This window comes from Cinclus cinclus, chromosome 18 (genome assembly GCF_963662255.1).
Source record: "Cinclus cinclus chromosome 18, bCinCin1.1, whole genome shotgun sequence".
Classification (NCBI taxonomy): domain Eukaryota; kingdom Metazoa; phylum Chordata; class Aves; order Passeriformes; family Cinclidae; genus Cinclus; species Cinclus cinclus.
The window spans coordinates 6,503,491-6,519,573 of record NC_085063.1 but is presented as its reverse complement, the minus strand read 5'-3'; the positions used below and the strand labels follow the sequence as shown (position 1 = coordinate 6,519,573).

The 16,083-nt window shown below is 50.8% G+C and overlaps 2 protein-coding genes across 2 annotated transcripts; one reads left to right on the top strand and one right to left on the bottom strand.

Annotated features, from left to right (window-relative positions):
- The first annotated feature begins 5,557 nt into the window (after window positions 1–5,557).
- Window positions 5,558–7,471, top strand: SYS1 (SYS1 golgi trafficking protein). Its single transcript, XM_062504941.1, has 3 exons — window positions 5,558–5,726; window positions 6,359–6,426; window positions 6,992–7,471. Exons 1-3 carry the CDS (start codon window positions 5,565–5,567, stop codon window positions 7,230–7,232), a joined length of 471 nt encoding a protein of 156 aa, XP_062360925.1. The 5' UTR covers window positions 5,558–5,564; the 3' UTR covers window positions 7,233–7,471.
- A 3,556-nt stretch (window positions 7,472–11,027) lies between these two features.
- Window positions 11,028–15,166, bottom strand: LOC134051378 (neuritin-like). The gene is made up of 3 exons (XM_062505097.1): window positions 15,124–15,166; window positions 14,572–14,719; window positions 11,028–12,053 (listed from the first exon to the last, which is right to left on the bottom strand). Exons 1-3 carry the CDS (start codon window positions 15,164–15,166, stop codon window positions 11,828–11,830), a joined length of 417 nt encoding a protein of 138 aa, XP_062361081.1. The 3' UTR covers window positions 11,028–11,827.
- Between the last annotated feature and the right edge of the window lie 917 nt (window positions 15,167–16,083).

The window sequence follows — 16,083 nt, the reverse complement described above, 5'->3', positions numbered from 1 at the left end:
TATCCGGCGGGGTGTTGCATCACTCGGGGATGGAACACGAAACCGCTCCCTCGGTTTTCTGTGTAAGCGGCAAGCGCAAAATCCCACACTGACAAAGAGGAGGGGGGGAAACCCAACAGCACAGCTTAACTATTTCCGTTTCTCACATTAATAACTTTGTCTGACCATAAGTATTTGCTTGACGGTATCTATTTCAGCCCCTGAACCCGAGGGGCACCTGCAATACCATAACAGCCCTGAGCTCATGCTGCAGCCACATCAATTTGCACTTGGGCTCTGGTTTGTAGAGAATAAAACATTTTCTTAACAGGGAAGCAATGCATAGCAAAGTATATGTGCCATGATCGCACCTGCCAGATTCAGATGCCAGTTCCATTCAATCTGGTTCTCAGCCTCCTCCAGCAATACAAAGTTATCCCAAGAGAACTTGTAGCCTTCCCCCTTGCTCACCTCCAACCAAAAAGATCCCTGAAGTGAAGCAGCTTTTCCAGCTGCCTGTTCTCTGGTGATAAACACTGCAGAGGGTGTGAGCTGAGATCCAGATATGTCCTCAATGTTTGCTACAACTGTGCCTACACACAAGCACTGGCAGGAGGGATCTCCTGGCAGCACCATGCTGATCTGGCTGTGGAGCCTGTTGGCATAATATGAAGTGACAAGGAGCACTGCCCAGGGCTTAAAAAAACTGTGAAGATCTGAAGACAGCACAGATGTGAGTAATGGTAGGAGCCAACCTGGAACAGGCTGTGGGGGAGTTTGCTGACCTGCTCTGCTCAAGACAGCCATGTGTCACTAACCCTTTAGTTCACCCCAGCATCCAAGGCCATGAGGGAGGGATCTGTGCTGGGTTACAACCCTTCCTTATCACCCTCACTTCATCACACAGAGGAACTGATAAAAATTACTGGTGGTGCAGCCAAGGAATCCAGCCCCAATACACCTCCAGCTCTGGACACTCAGCAGAAGTGGGGAGCAGTAGATGGTGAGGAACAAGAGCACATAGATCGGGTCAAATGTGCAAAGTGTGGTCCATACCATGACATCTGCCAGAAAGGAGACAGCCTCAGCAGCACAAGGTGGCCAGAAGTATTCCATGTCCCCAGACCCTCTAAATGCCACCTGTATTTGTGTGCATGTGGCCATGACCTCACTACACATCCTTGAGGTAAAGCAGCCAATACAAAGATGCTTTCAAAACCAGCTTTCTATGTTGTGGCTACAAATATTGCTCACTCACCTGTTAACTTCCTCTCCAAACAAACACGACATGCCAAGCTCCTGGTTTTCATACCCCTCAACACGTACCCCTTCCACCAAAAAATCCCCTTGCATGGCACAGGACAGTTCTTTCCCTCCCAGGGAAGTTCTGCTATGGTAGGAGGGAGAGGAGTCAGTCTGTCTGGAGGGACCACACACATTGTCCATGTCACACCTGCAGTCACAGTCCTTCAGGCAAACTGATCTTGGGCTTCTGGAAACAGAAGAAAAAATTAAACTGAACTCTAATGTACTTTTCAACTTTGAGAACAAATTCCTGTAACTTTATTGATGGTATATTTTTAAGTGCATTGTGTAGATCCACCTTCCTTCCTCAAACACATGGAAACATTCTGTGACTGTATTTCAAGAGAATGAGAGAAAATGCAGTCATAAAAGTCATAATATGGTTCTGTAAACTCATGGCCATAGAACAGCTGCCTTTGTTTTGCCCTTCAAGTGCTCCCTTTCGAAGTGCTGACATTCTCTCTGGAATAATGCAGAAAACCTGTGGGTATATGACACTCAGAGTGACCAACAGGACAAATGGGACCAAGTGAGCAAAAATGCACCACTGAAATGTCCTTTCCTGAAACTTCACTACAAGGGAGAGAAGCAGAAGCAAAATAAAATGCATGTTGAGAAAAACATTTGTTCTGGGCAATGAATTATCACATTCAAGGTGTGTCAGTTGCATTCTCCATATAAAAATTACAGTTGGCAGAGCAATAACACAGGCTGGCCACCATTGTTCCTAACCTAGTGCTCAACGATGAAAGATTACCTAACCCTCATGTTGAAAATAAAAATAAACAGCTGTCAGTCACCAACACAATACAAACATGCTGGAAGTGGAATGGAGTGTCTAAATACAACACTTTTGGAGGGTGAGGGGAATCACACTTTTACATGGCACCTCAAGAAATGTCCAGATAATCTTGAGAAGGCGATACACGAGGTCCTTTAGATAACTAGATTGCACATTCTGTTGAACTTACCAGGAAAAGAGATTCTTCAGCCAAGCTCAGCACAGTTCCTACAGGTAAATTTTAAAAAATAGCTTAGAGCAGGATTCTCAAGCAAAAAGAAACCTTAAGTAGAGTTTTAAAAAAATCCCAATTTCCAAAGTCCATTCAGTACACTGAACTCTTTGGAAAAACATGCCTGCACACCATGTGAGTGGAGGAAGAGGAGTGACTGAAAACTCTCATCCCATAGTTTGAGCCACCTAATGTTGAATTATTCTGGAAGTGTGTACTCTTAGCCTTGCTGTCTATTCAGCAAAGGTGACCTTAGCACAACTCCTACCTTCCTGTCAAGAGGGAAATTAACTCCAACTAAGGTTATTCAGACAGCACCACCCTTTGTACACCAGCTGGTAAAATACATATCACCTAAATAAACAGTTTCCTGTTTTAGGGCACAATTCCTGGGGAGGAAAACAATACCCTCCTAGATAGCTATTTTTAATGTAAAGAATTTGTGTCTAAACAGGGAATTCTTTTTCTACACTCCTGATAAAGAAGTGACCGAAATAGTTTCATGTGATCTGGGTGTATCCTCAAGTCATCAGCTGTGTCCTGGGCATATTGCCACTTCACTTCCACCTGCTGCTCCTCACAACATGCAGATGGCACACACAGTACAGTCATTGGTTAAAAAGGACATTCTAAGCAGAAGTCAGGCAAGCAACACCCACTATGGCATCCTAGAAGTCATGGTCTCTGTGTTTCAACATCCTTTTCCTCTTCAACACATTTCCTTCACAGATGTTTCCAACTTTTTGTTTCGACTAAAGAGAAGAGAAATTGAGAAAGCTGTTTAATTCTTCAATACTGTTTGCCTTCCAGGTCCACTTTAAACCTTATTCCACAGAGCAGGGGTGTGGGGCAAGGAGCCCCATAGAGAGAACACCCTCTTTTCCAGGAGAAGGACACAGTCCCCTATGCTGGAGCAGCCTGGAGAGGACAGAGAGCCAAATCGGGAGCAGGAACAAACAAACATGACCATGAAAGATGCTGTCACAAAGTCATACAGGAAACAAGTTCACAAACTTGTTGTGAGTTGGGCTGCAGTTGAGTCACAGTACAAATGTCAGTGCCACAGCACTTTCCCGTGTCCCTATGGGTACTGTGCCTGCCCAGCACACCCCAGGCTCTGCTGCAGCCTTGGCTATTCTATGCCTTCAGTCACAGGGCAGCAACCAAGCAGGGAAGAGCCTCAAATTCCAAAGCAATTCAAGTCAACACCTCCCAAAACAGCGATTTGCATCTTGTGATACCATGGGCTTTTGGATAAATCAGGTATTTGGCTATGACACCCAGCAATGATACCAATTGTCCTATCTTACACTTAGCTTGGAGTTTTAGTCAGCTTTGTCTAAACTGACAAAATTTTTGCTGGCAAAGGAAAGTTAGTCCTATGAGGGACTATAAAAGAAAGAGGTAAGTGAGAATTAATATCTAAGCGATGGCTTGCCTGTCTCTGAGAGCCAAATACAGCAGATTTCAGGAAAGGAAACCAATTTCTACCAAGAATTAAGAGAGGAAGTGTTGAGTGTCACAACTTATGCTCAGCAATGTGCTGGCAGCAGATAGCCCTGACCAGGCTGGGATTTTCCCCTGTTCGTTTTTGCACTGGCTAAGGCTGGAGCTTATGCAAAAATAAATTCTCTAACGGCCTAAGTGAGAACTCAGCAATAGTGGCCCACATCCACCACCCATGTGCCTCTGCTTTGCACAATCTTTCCTAGGAGATGGTCCAGGAACAGGGAACAAACTGTGTCAAACCTGGCTCAGCACAGAAATTCACAGAATGAGGAAAAGAAAACAGACAGCAAAGCTGCACTGGGAACTTCCCATAAGAGGCATGGAAAAAACGTCATGAGAGCCTGTCAGAGATCATAATCTGAGTTCCCATAGCCAGCATATTCCACACCCACGACTGATGTGAGCCTACCACCTCCCACAAAACCTGGATTCCCTTTTTTATTCCTTCTCCTATTTTTTCCAGGTGAAAATGGCTCTTGTGACAACTCCCCAGTCCACCGAAACAGCCCGGGGGTGCCTCCTCTCCTTTTTCCAGAAAAGATCTTATCTCCAAAATGCTCCGTTGTCTCACACAGCCTTGGGGATATTGCTATTGAGTCAGTGACGATTCTTGTACCTGAAGCCAATCAAGCAGGATAGCTCACAAGGAGCCCCAGCAGCCAGGAGCTGATCACGGAAGGGGTGCAGTGGAGCACCAGGGTGTCTGGCACCTGGCCATTTCATGAGGCTGAATAGGATAAATCAGCACCTAGCAGAAGAAACCTCCCAGAAGAAGCCAACCCAGCCCTGTAACAGAAATGTGCTTCCAGGGCATACCAGGACTCAGAACAATATCCTGGTACTCGATGGCCTAAAGCTAAAATGAGCACAGCTGGGCAGCAGCTGCCAAGAGCCTCAGTGCCTACGGGGACGGGCCTGGAAATTAAAGGAAATTCCGGAGGACAGACATTTCTTGTATGGTTGGTATTTGTGTCTTTAGCAAGGGCTGCTCAGCCAAGTTATTGAACACATTGACACCAGTGCGGATGGGCAGGGACAGGGGCTGGGGAAGCCTTATCTCCAAAATCCTCTGTTGTCCCACACAGCCCCGGGAATTTCACTATTGACACAGGAACAATTCTCACACCTGAGGCCAAGCAAACACGGCGGCTCACTGAGGCCACCAGACCGAACCCCGCAGCCAAGAGCTGATCACAGAAGGGCTTCGGGGGAGCATGGGGGAACTCTGTGTCCTTTCAGCAACTTTTAGCCAAGTCACTGAAGGCACCGAGCCAGGGCAGGGGACAGGGCTGGGGGATGCCCTTGGCAAGCAGATGTGAGAGACCTGGGGCTGGACACTGGGCACAGACTGCCGGCGGGACGGAGGACGTAGCTGGGAGTCGTGGGCAGCGGGCGGGGGTCGGGATCCAGCGGCATCGGGATCCAGAGGGCGAGGGCTCGGGATCCAGCAGAACCGGGATCCAGAGGGCTCGGGCTCGGGATCCAGCAGAACCGGGATCCAGCAGAACCGGGATCCAGCGGGCTCGGGCTCGGGATCCAGCAGAACCGGGATCCAGCGGGCTCGGGATCCAGCGGGCTCGGGATCCAGCAGAACCGGGATCCAGCAGAACCGGGATCCAGCGGGCTCGGGATCCAGCAGAACCGGGATCCAGCGGGCTCGGGGGAGCGGGCGGAGCTCGGGGGGTAGTACCGGGTCCTCCCCCGCGCCAGGGGGCGCTGTGGAGCGGTGGCACTTCCGTCGCGGGCGGCGGGCGGGCGATGGCGGCGCAGTTCCGCAGCTACGTGTGGGACCCCGCGCTGATCGTGGCGCAGATGGTGCTGCTGCAGGCGGGATACTACAGCTCGCTCGGGCTCTGGCTCGCCCTCCTCGGAATCCTGGGCAGCACCGGGCCCTCCCTGCAACAGGTCTTCAGCGACGAGGTGAGGGCGCGCCCCGGGAAGCCGCCGTGGGCACAGGCCCCTGCAGCGGGGGGGGGACTTGTGGGGCTCTCCTGGGGGAGACAGGCCCCGCTCTCGTGTGGGCATCCCGGTGTTAGGGACAGCTCCCCGCCCAGGGAGCGCCCCGGTGTTGGCGCCGAGCTCCCCTAGCCCTTGCAGCAGTCCCCCAGTACACAGAGCTGCTGTCTTGTGTAGGAGTCGCAGTATGGAGGTGAAGTCCTCCCTCTGAATAGGTGGTACACTGGGGCAGAGACGGTATCGGGGCATGGTGGGTGGTATCCCCCATATAGACAGATGCCCTATAGAGGTGGTACCCCTGTGGAGAGAGCACCTCACTCTGTAGGTGGTACCCCCTTATAGAGATACCCTCTATAGGTCCTCCCGGTGTAAAGACAGCTCCCCTACCTCCCAGAAATAACTCCGGTATGGACACATACCCTCCACCCCCAGTTTAGGTGGTTCCCTTCAGCACAGAACCAGACCTTTCCCATAGGTGCCCCCAGACAGACAGACATGTCCAGCTCCTCCTGCAGATCCTCATCCATGCAGGGCTGTGCCACGGGAGATTCGGGCTGCGAGTTGTGCCGCGGGTTCCTACTAATAGTCCCATGTAGATTTTAGGCTTCTCAACCCCGCCGGGGAGGCTCTCCATGATGGCTTTCATCCTCAATGCACTCACCTGGTAAGTCTGCAGCTAGCTGGAGCACCTGCATCTTGTCTTTTCGTACCATTAAGCTGTGAAAGAATTCAGTGTGATGTACTGCCCTTCTCCAAACATCTCCCAAAATCCCTCTGTCTTCTTAAGCGTGACTACTGAGGGCAGTGGGGAACTGCTGTCTCTTGGCTTTCTAGAATCTGGTAAAGTCATTTCACTTCACTGCCTCAGTTTCCCAGCTGGGAATGAGACTTGCTTTTGTGGGAGATTTAGTAAAAGTTAGAATGAATAGATCTCAGCAAGCACTGATCTATAAACACTAATGTATTTTGCCACTGCACAGAGATTACTAGAGGAGATGGTCTATAAATTCCTGCCTATTCTCTGCACTAAAATCTCATTTTCCTGCCATCATGTAATTCAAAAGCTGTAAGGTTTTGAATGGGAGAGGTCAGAAACAACCTATTCTTAAAATATTTGAAGAAGTTTTAAAACCACTGTGTAATCAGCACGGTCAACTGCTGATAGCTCTTGCTTCACCACCTTTTCCATAAGTCTGGTGGAGTTCATTAATCTCGTCTTTACTTTGCAGTGCTCTGGGCTTGCTGTACTTCATCCGGCGAGGGAAGCAGTGCTTGGATTTCACCGTCACCGTTCACTTCTTCCACCTGCTGGGCTGCTGGATCTACAACTCGCGCTTCCCCTCGACGCTGACGTGGTGGCTGGTGCACATCGTGTGCACGGCGCTGATGGCGGCCATCGGGGAGTACCTGTGCATGAGGATAGAGCTCCGGGAGATCCCGCTCAACTCCGCCCCCAAATCTAATGTATAGACTGCCTCTGGCAACAACGTGCTGCGTTATGCCATTGTTCCCAGCACAATGCATCCAATGCCTCAGAATCATCCCTGAAGAAGCACAGCAGGTCTGTTTAGACTTTATGATTTTTTTTTTTTTTTGGACCTCGGTGACTGCATGAGTGTGAGCATCTCCTCTGGCATCGGCTGACAGCGGGAGAGGAGCAGATGTTTATTTTGTTAACACAAAGTATTAATATGACTGTATGGAGAGCGTGCCCTCTTCACTCATGAGACTGTTAAAAGCCAGGTAGAAAAACTTGGTGCATGAGGAGCATTTGGAATTTAAGGATGTGGGAGTGCCCTGAATGGGTAACAATGATCAGCTCTTCTTGCTGGAGCTGGCACGGTGAGCAGTGAAGCTGGGAGCTGCTGCTTCCAGTCTGTGACTTGTTTGGGCATTGCTTGGGAAAAAAGTCAAGGAAGTGAATGGATGGGGAGAAGGAAAGTAGTTGTACTTACCTGAATCACCAGCTGAGACACTAAATAACCTGTAACTTTAGATGGGTTTGTTAGCTGTTTCCATGTTTGATACACAGAGGTGACAGACAGCAGTTTGCTGAAGAAGTTTTTTTGTAATAATAAAAATATAATGTTGCTGTGAGTGTTACAGCTCTCCTAGGAAGCTGAGCACTTCAAGAAATACCACAAGTGTCTGTATCATGGCAACAGAAGTTTGCAGCCAGAGAACACTTGGCTGTGAGGTACCCACTGTCTGGGGCACATAAAATTTCCTACAATAAACATTTCATACCTCTGCTCTGAAAGGAAGCATCCTTGAGTGCTGTCTTGGGAAGTCAGCTGGCATAATCCCATTTCAGAGGGAGTGTCAGCAGTCCAGGATCTCCCCATGTCCAGTCCGAGCCTGGAGCTGCCCTGGGGAAACCTGCAAAAGTGTCCTGGTGCCATGATGCTGTTCCCCCTTGGATGGGCTTTCCCATTGGGCTTCAGGAATCCAGCGACAGATCTGGCCTGGTAGAGGTGATGTTAAGTAAGAGACTGCTGTTATTTCTCAAATATGTAGAGGCCCCTCAAATAAACTTCACCAGGCAGGGACATCCCATTATTGCTGAGGGTACAGAGCTGGCTGGTTCCTCCAGATTCAGCAGCCCAAGCAAGCAGCCCCAAATCCTGCTGGTTTCCACTGAGGGATGGCCATGTTGTACAATCCCAAACAAGGGCAAGGCCAGGTTTAGAGACAGATTTTTCTCCTGTGCAGCATCTTGCTGTAGTGTCTTCCCTTTGTATTTTAATATTTGTAAGTTAATTTGCATAAATTGTTTGCTAAATCAATTTGCTGAAAAGTGGTGGGATGATGTGAGACTGATAAACTCTCTGAAGCTGCTCTTTTGTTACTGGGGAGCCGAGATGTATTTCAATCCCTGCTCTCACACTCAGAAACTGTACACTGGGGCAAGATGACATCCTGCTGCTTTACATACTCAAGAGGTCTCCAGAGGAGGACTTCTGTCTAAACAAATGTAACCAGCACTTTTTATATCGGGAGATTTCACCAGGAGCCCTTCCTGACCAAAGCCCCTGTAAACAGCAGCAGCCTTTCAGAGGAGAGAGTTGACACAAGTGTTTGTCTGGGCAGGAGCCAGCCTGGAGTGACCCCGAGGTCACTTCCGAGGGCTGCCCCTGCAGCAAGACAGTCCGTCCCTTCTCAAAATCTGCTGATTTTTCACATACAAGGATAGTTGCCTTTCTCCCAGTCACTTCAGCCTGGATATAAACTGGTCTCCAGTAGGTGCCAGTATCTCCCTCAGAAAGGAGCAGCGATTGTGCCTGTGGTTGGGATTGGGGGGTGGAGCAGAGGGCAGTGCTGCCTCGGGGTGACAAGCACTGGAGTGCTGTTAGTCATGTTTTAAGACTCTTTGTGGGTCATTTTGTCCTCTGCTGCTTCTTGGTGCTATTCTTGAGAAAAAACATCCCAATCCTGCAGGGACAGGGAAGAGTTGCAGGTTTACTTCAAGGAGTAGTACCACACCAACATGGTTTTGACTCCTGTGTTCAGGGCTGTTCTTGAGGCAAGTGGGAGCTGAAGATTAATTACAGTCAATTTGAGAGCAAAGAGACAAAGCCATGTTCTTCCAGCTGCTCCCAGAGTTGCCATGGGGCTGTATTAACAGAGCTGCCACCTTTGTTCCCCTGTAAGAACAAAGGTGAAGACTTTGCACTAAGGAACATTTAACCCATTTCTATTTGAATACACGAGGTATGCTGTAACCACTTCAGCAGCTTCCCTGGGGGGCTGAAATTTGGTGACAGCTTTGTATCTGGAGAAACTCATACAAGGCCATGAGAAGAATCCTTGACAAATGGGGCTTTAACACTGAGGCTTGCAGGACATCCCAGGACCTGCACTGCATCAGCATGAAATATGCTGTAGGATCAGAAATCTTTCTGAAAGGCTGCTGACTGCCTAGGAGAAATGAATCTGTGTATCATTTTCCCTTTTTTTTTTTTTCTTTTTTATAGGACTTCTCTTGTAATTGTCCTAGTCATAGAAGAAGTTCTGCTAAAAATGAAATACTGATTGAGGAAACTCATCACTCTCATACTGTGAGACCTACTTTTCTATCACATGCTTTCAGTCAGATTTAGAAGCACCTTTGGCTTAAAAAAAATCTGCTCCCCATACCAGAACAGTGGCAGATGGTCTTTGTTTCTTAATGAATCTTTGGGGGCTTTTTTTGTGTGCAATAGTTGAGGGATTTGCTTCCAGGGAAGATATGTCCCAAGACCTGCTCTTCTCAGAGACAGTGGCAGTCAGCCATTTGCATCCATGATTTTGCAGAAAGATTTCTTGCACATCTGCTAATTTTATCTTCCCTTTTCCCAAAGCTATTCCAATGTAGAAAATTTTAAGAAAGGAATAGCCAAATTCAAAGAGAAGGCAAGAGTTGTGGGATTTTAGGGGGCTGTGCTTACTTGTTTTCCTGAAGGCATTAAACAGCTGTTCTAAACAAAGAACAGGTACAGGATTTGGAGCCAAAATACTCCAGTCTTGGTTGTACATGATTGTCCCCTGCTTCAGCTTTCCCCAGCCACAAGAGGTAACGGGAGGGGGGAACAGGATCAAACAGCAAACATTGCTGTTGGCTTGGAGCAAGAAAGAAAAAATGAAGCATCTGAGTAGTTCACTCCAGGTTTTACCATGCTCTGATTTACCCTTTCTCCACTGCTCACCCTGAGGCTTTGTGCCCCAGATGCTGAGTACTGAATACATAAGTAACAACAACTTGTGCACTGAAGGGCAGTCAGAACACCAGCTGCTCTGCCCTGCCTTATTTCTTGGAATTTCCCCAATTTCTTCATTATCTCCTGCTGCTGCTGCAGGGGCAGAGTGTTGATAGTGTATGTAAGAGGAAGAACACATGAGTGCCAGAGGAAAGCAGCATGACCCAACACCACTGTTAAGAAAAAGATCCTTTGCTCTAGAAGCTTGCCTGCTGCCTGGAATGCATCTGGGGGATCTTTGGAGTTAGCAGGGCCTGGTTTCCCTGCTCACACTGTGAGCACACACCCCATGGCCCTGTGCAGCCAGGCAAGGCACAGAGATCCATTGGCATCCTGAAAACACAGACTGCCTTGGGCTAACCAAGAATATTGTTGTGCTTCTCCAACATACTCAGAAATCACTTGCAAACACGTCTCTGTTCCAATTACTTCCATGCTTGTCCTGCAAAACTAACAACACTCTGACACACAAAGGAGACAAGAGGAGACTGTGCTGTTGAACAAGAGCCAGGACAAATAACTTCTGCCGTGCTGTTGGCTCTGCAAACAAACTTTAATACTCTGGAATTACACACTTCTACCCACAGCTGCTTACAGGTACCTTGGGGAAAGCTTTAAAGCAGAAGAGTTGCTATAAATCCCTTTTATCCTAGCTTGATCTCCCTCTCCCCCCAGATATTTTTCACATCTGTCCTTAGAAAAGGGATTTACACATAACATGGAAGTTACTCAGGAATTCAGATGTGTGCAAGAGAAGTCATGCAACTGTGATTATTTTTCAGCAGGGGCTTTACCATATACTCAAAGAAAAAAGGCCAGTACAGTGCAGTACAGTCTCCCTTCAGCCTGTGACAGGACAGACACCATCCCCTGCACCTTATGGAGCAGTGGGAAATATACCCATCTTGTTTTGAGTGCTCTAATCAAAACCCTGGAGAGTTGATCTGGTGGAAAGAGTCAGCAAAGTAAACAGGTTTCCTTCCAGTTGCCACAGGAGAGTGCAGAAGTGTCCAGCATTCGTCCTTTTTCCAGAATTCATAATTTCTCCCCAAATCCTGTGCCATGTATTTACAAGTTCCCAAATTTCCCAACAGCCAGATCTGTGCCTGTGCCTTGAGGCAAAAGGAGACAGGAGTTCTTCCAAATTACAGAGAAATTTCAATACCCTGGAGATGCTGCCAAGCTCTTCGATGTCTCACAGGTGCGGGATGGAGCTGGGAGTTTCTGAGCTCCACACAGTGTATTCCTCAAAGGTTTGGAAAACAGATCTGAAAGATGCCACACCATGCACTGCCACCACTTTTGTTGGGATACTCAGAGAGCTGCAGATCATAAGTTCAGCCAAGTGATCATGAGGGGAATGCTGAGGATGGAAATGTTGGGAACATGGGTCCAGGCAAAGCTTTGGGCCGTGCTGGGGCTGCAGAGGTCAAACAAGCTGCCTTGAAATTTGGTTTTTCGGGACTCTCTTCTCAGCATCTCCCAGACGGCTGCTGCTTCCTTCTGGCACTCCCAGAGCACCGTCAGGGCACAGGTGTGAAATTCATCCCAATACCTGCAGCCAGGGAAACACCACACTGTCAGTCCCTTTGCACTCCCACAGCGCTGGATGCCAGGCAGAGCCTTGCTGCCCTGAGCCTGCCCTCTGTGAAGCAACAACCCTCGTGTTCTGTGCAAGTTGCCTAGATTATTCATCCCCTCCATCATCTGCCAGAGCATCTTGGCTAAAACTACAAACCTCAAAACACTGAAATTATTTATTCCTTTTTTTCCTCCCCTTTTCTCTTGAAGTCAATAAAATCCATTATTTTCCATCAACAAATGTTTCCCTGAGTATCTCACACAGGCTGCAAACAAAGGCCCAGCACATCCCATTCATCACTTTCTCAGAGCTTTCTCCAAGCAGAGTCAAGGGCAAATGGAAGCACAAAGCACAGAGAAGGACAAGAGCTCCCACAGGCTGTCACAGCTTTTCCTGAGGTATGGGCAGGGGCAGGAGGAGTTATTCACTGTGTTCTCATTAGAATCATCTCCATTTATCTGCTGGGTATTACTTTCACAAGTAGAAGCTGTTCAGTGGAAAGAGGCTTTGGGGGAGTACCAAAGGGAAGAGACAAAACAGGCAAAGATAACCCATGGTGCTGTAGGAATAAAGCAGGAGTTGCTCTGCTGTTCTGTCCCACATGGGCTGGGGCTGGGCACCATGCCCAGCTCCCTGCAAGTTGGAAGACAGGAGTCCAGAGGACAGGAGCAATTGCTCTGACACCTTCCCCGTGTCTGCCAAGGCACCAGGCAGACATGCCACCCATCAGGAAGGGGATGTAGCCCAGCTGGCTGAGAGGGGACACTGTGCACCTGAAAAGGACAGCATGGTGCTGTCTGAGTGCACTGTGCTGGAGATGACACTTTGTGCAGGCAGGCAAACCTGAGCACTCTGCTTACTTAGACCCGGGGCTTACGTCAGAACGCCAGCTGTGAGGGAGTTCATTAAACTGAGTCACTGTGGCAGAATAAACGTCCTCAGATAATGAGGAAAAGCTGGTGCCAACCCTGACAACCCCCAGCACTCACTCCCAGTCTGCAGCAGCAGGCAGCTCTGACAGGTAAGAGTTAAACCTGACCCATGTCTTCAGGCAAGCTCGGGGAAGGTGAAGAGGAATGGCAGCTCCAGCCTGGATCTGCTTTCAGCTGGGATGGCAATTCCCAGCGTTTCACCCTCCACAGCCCCCATCTGCTCAGGCAGGCAGACTGCTGGCAAGAGCCTTGCCTGGCCAGCTCTGGGGCAGCGCTGCACACCGAGCTCAGACACCACCAGCCCCCACAGCAGCTCCTGCCTCCCTGACCATCTCTCATCCACCCTCCTGGAGAGAGGACCACGGCACCAGAAATGCAAGCAGCAGTGAATAAGGCTGAGCATCAAAGGCAAATAATTCAGAAATATTTCCTGGAAGCTGGGAAATCATCAGTTTCCTGTTGGGGAAGATCCCAGGACCTGTTCAGCGACGGTCTCTGCCTCTGAGCTGTAAGAAAGACTCAGCTCACACATTTCAAATCAGCTTCAGCAAAGGAATTGCTCCTCCAGCAGCAGCATGGGCTGGGTTGACTGTTAGGGTGTTTTCTAATGCCAAAAATCCTCCTTTAAGAAAAAAAACCCAAACAAACAAAAAATGTCCAAAACAGAGTAGTTCCCATTTCAACCCACCCATAGGCAGGGCCCAAAGAGGCTGTCCATTCTGATCCAGGCTGTCTCCTGGAAAAAGGGAATACAGAGCCTGCAGGGTGGTTTCCAGCAGCTCAGAATGCATGACCCCAGGGCACTCAGCCCTCCATCTTGCTCTGCCAGGTTTCCACCGTCCCCAGGCACATGGGTTTTGCCTTCATTGCTGTCTGTATTTCCTTCTAACTCCTGTTCACTCCCCACAGCTCAATCTGGAGACCCAAAGCTGCCGCCATTTATCTCTGCAAACATTTTACATCTACCTTGCTGCCTCTGCTCATTTGCTTCCCCCAAACCAGTCCGACACCACCCCTCATTACCCAGCTCTTCTTCAGTTCTGCTAAAGTTAACATCCTCCCAATATCATCATCTCAGGGCATTGCTACAAACTCTGGCAAACCAGGGCTGGGACAAAATCCAAGCCTGAAGAATGAAGGGTCTAGACAGGGAGGAAGAAAGCTTGTTTAGGGCATCGCGAGGTGCCCGGCGCAGGCTGCTCCCGGCAGCACTAGCACTGGGGAAGAGCCCGAAACCTGGGGTCCAGGGGAGATTTTCTTGGGGTGCAGAGCGGGTCGGGTCCCTCCAGCCCCGCTCCACCTGGCTGCAGGCATGCAGAGTCTGATGGGACCAGCGCTGGGGGCTGGAGCTGCTGCCAGGGATAGGGGATACAAACTCCAGTGGGAGACAGGTAGGAGATGGATAGATGGACAGACAGAGAAAAGAAGCTCTCTGGATCGATCTCAAACCGGAGTGAGGTGTGGAGCACACGTGTGTGTGCAGGCACGGGACTCAGGAGGGCAGAAGATCTCAGACAGAGGCAATGCCAGAAGCCAGGCTGGCCATGCACCGTACTCACCTGCAGACTCGGCGCAGCCCCTGCAGCTCGATGCCCTCCTCCTCCTCGTACGTGGCCATGCTGTCCCCCAGCTTGAGGACGCAGTCCGAGAGGCCCCGGTAAGCGTCGGCGCAGGCGGGTCCGGCTGCCAGCAGCCCGGCCAGGTGCCCTGCCAGCGCCGGGGGGCGAAGTGAGCACCGACATCTCTGCGGACAGAGCCCACCTCCACCCCGGGGTGCCCCGGCTCGGCGAGCAGCCCCTTCCACGCAGGACAGCCTCGAGCCCCCGCCGCCCCCCGGCTGTGCCCGGCGTTGTCGGGGTCTGCCCGGAGACGGGGCGACCCGAGCCCAGTCAGCCCGGGCTGCCACCCCGACACCGGCACCCCCGGCCCGGGGCGGGGATAGTGACCGGTGGGGGGACCCGGGGGGAGCGGCGCTCACCCCTCCCGGACCAAGGGAGAGAGACAGGGAGGGAGCGAAGAAGGGGACGCCTGATCGCATCTCCCCCTCCCCCCGGATACCCCAGACACCGCCCGGTCCCCCCGCCCCGACCCGCACCCGGTTATCTCCTCACCCAGGGCGAGGAGCAGCACGGCCGGGCCCCGCCGCTGCCCCATCCCTCCGCCGGGCTCGGGCTATAGCCCCGGTGCCGGTGCCCGCACCACCGGGGCCGGCAGCGTTCCCCTCCCTCCCGCCTCCGCGGGGAGGGCACCCGTTCCCAGTCGCCGCTAATGAGCGGCTTCGGCCGCGGCTAATTAAGGAGGGGGCTGGGCCAAGGCTAACGAGCGTCCAGGGGCATCCCCAGCCCCTCACCCCGCAGCCCCGGGATCCCGCAGCCCCGCACCTCCCCGCATGGCATCTCGCCGGGACTCTGCCAGCACCCACCGCTCCCCGCATTCTGCATTCACCTCCAGGCACAGCGCCCATGGCGCTCCGGTGCCAGCATCCTCACCCCAAAGGCTCCCGTCCCCTGCCCACCACAGCCTCTGCTGCCCACTCCAGGCGTGACACGAGTCAGTGACATGGGACAGTGCCTGCTGCCAGCGGCAGGATTCCGGGCAGGGCAAGGATCTCTTCGCTTGGTTTGAGTTTCTTGAACAGCACAGGAGAGCACAATGAAGGGTGGGAAGCAAAGCCCAGTGTGTTTGAAGGGTCGAAGCCTTAAACATCAGCACCTACAACTCCAAAATCTTCTGCCCAGACCCTGGCTCCAGCAATTCCCAAGGCTGCACGGCCTTTGTGCCATCAGTTGGGATTTTGCATGTCTGTGGCCTGATCCTAGCTCTTGCTCCAGGAATCCCTTTGGCTCCAGCAGGAAGGGGAATGGAAAGTTTCCTGCCTTCTTTGGCAGCATTGCTGTGGAGGCTGGTCATGTCAGACCCCTTTCTTTGCTGGTGACAGCTTTGCTCTTGGGGACACTGCTTTGCACCAGCCCATGAACACGACTAGTACCAGGACATTCGTAAGTGGGACCCCTCTGTGAACGTGTACCCTCATCCCTGGGGCAGCTGCACCATCACATCCAGACACCCCC

Excerpts from the sequence above, each read along its gene's own strand:
- LOC134051378 (XM_062505097.1), bottom strand. The coding sequence starts at position 15,166 with ATGGGGCAGCGGCGGGGCCCGGCCGTGCTGCTCCTCGCCCTGG. Across the intron at positions 14,720-15,123 it reads CGTGCTGCTCCTCGCCCTGG|GGCACCTGGCCGGGCTGCTG; the intron begins GTGAGGAGATAA and ends CGGCGCTGGCAG. Across the intron at positions 12,054-14,571 it reads GGGCTGCGCCGAGTCTGCAG|GTATTGGGATGAATTTCACA; the intron begins GTGAGTACGGTG and ends CCCTGGCTGCAG.
- SYS1 (XM_062504941.1), top strand. The coding sequence starts at position 5,565 with ATGGCGGCGCAGTTCCGCAGCTACGTGTGGGACCCCGCGCTGATCGTG. Across the intron at positions 5,727-6,358 it reads AACAGGTCTTCAGCGACGAG|ATTTTAGGCTTCTCAACCCC; the intron begins GTGAGGGCGCGC and ends AGTCCCATGTAG. Across the intron at positions 6,427-6,991 it reads ATCCTCAATGCACTCACCTG|TGCTCTGGGCTTGCTGTACT; the intron begins GTAAGTCTGCAG and ends TTTACTTTGCAG.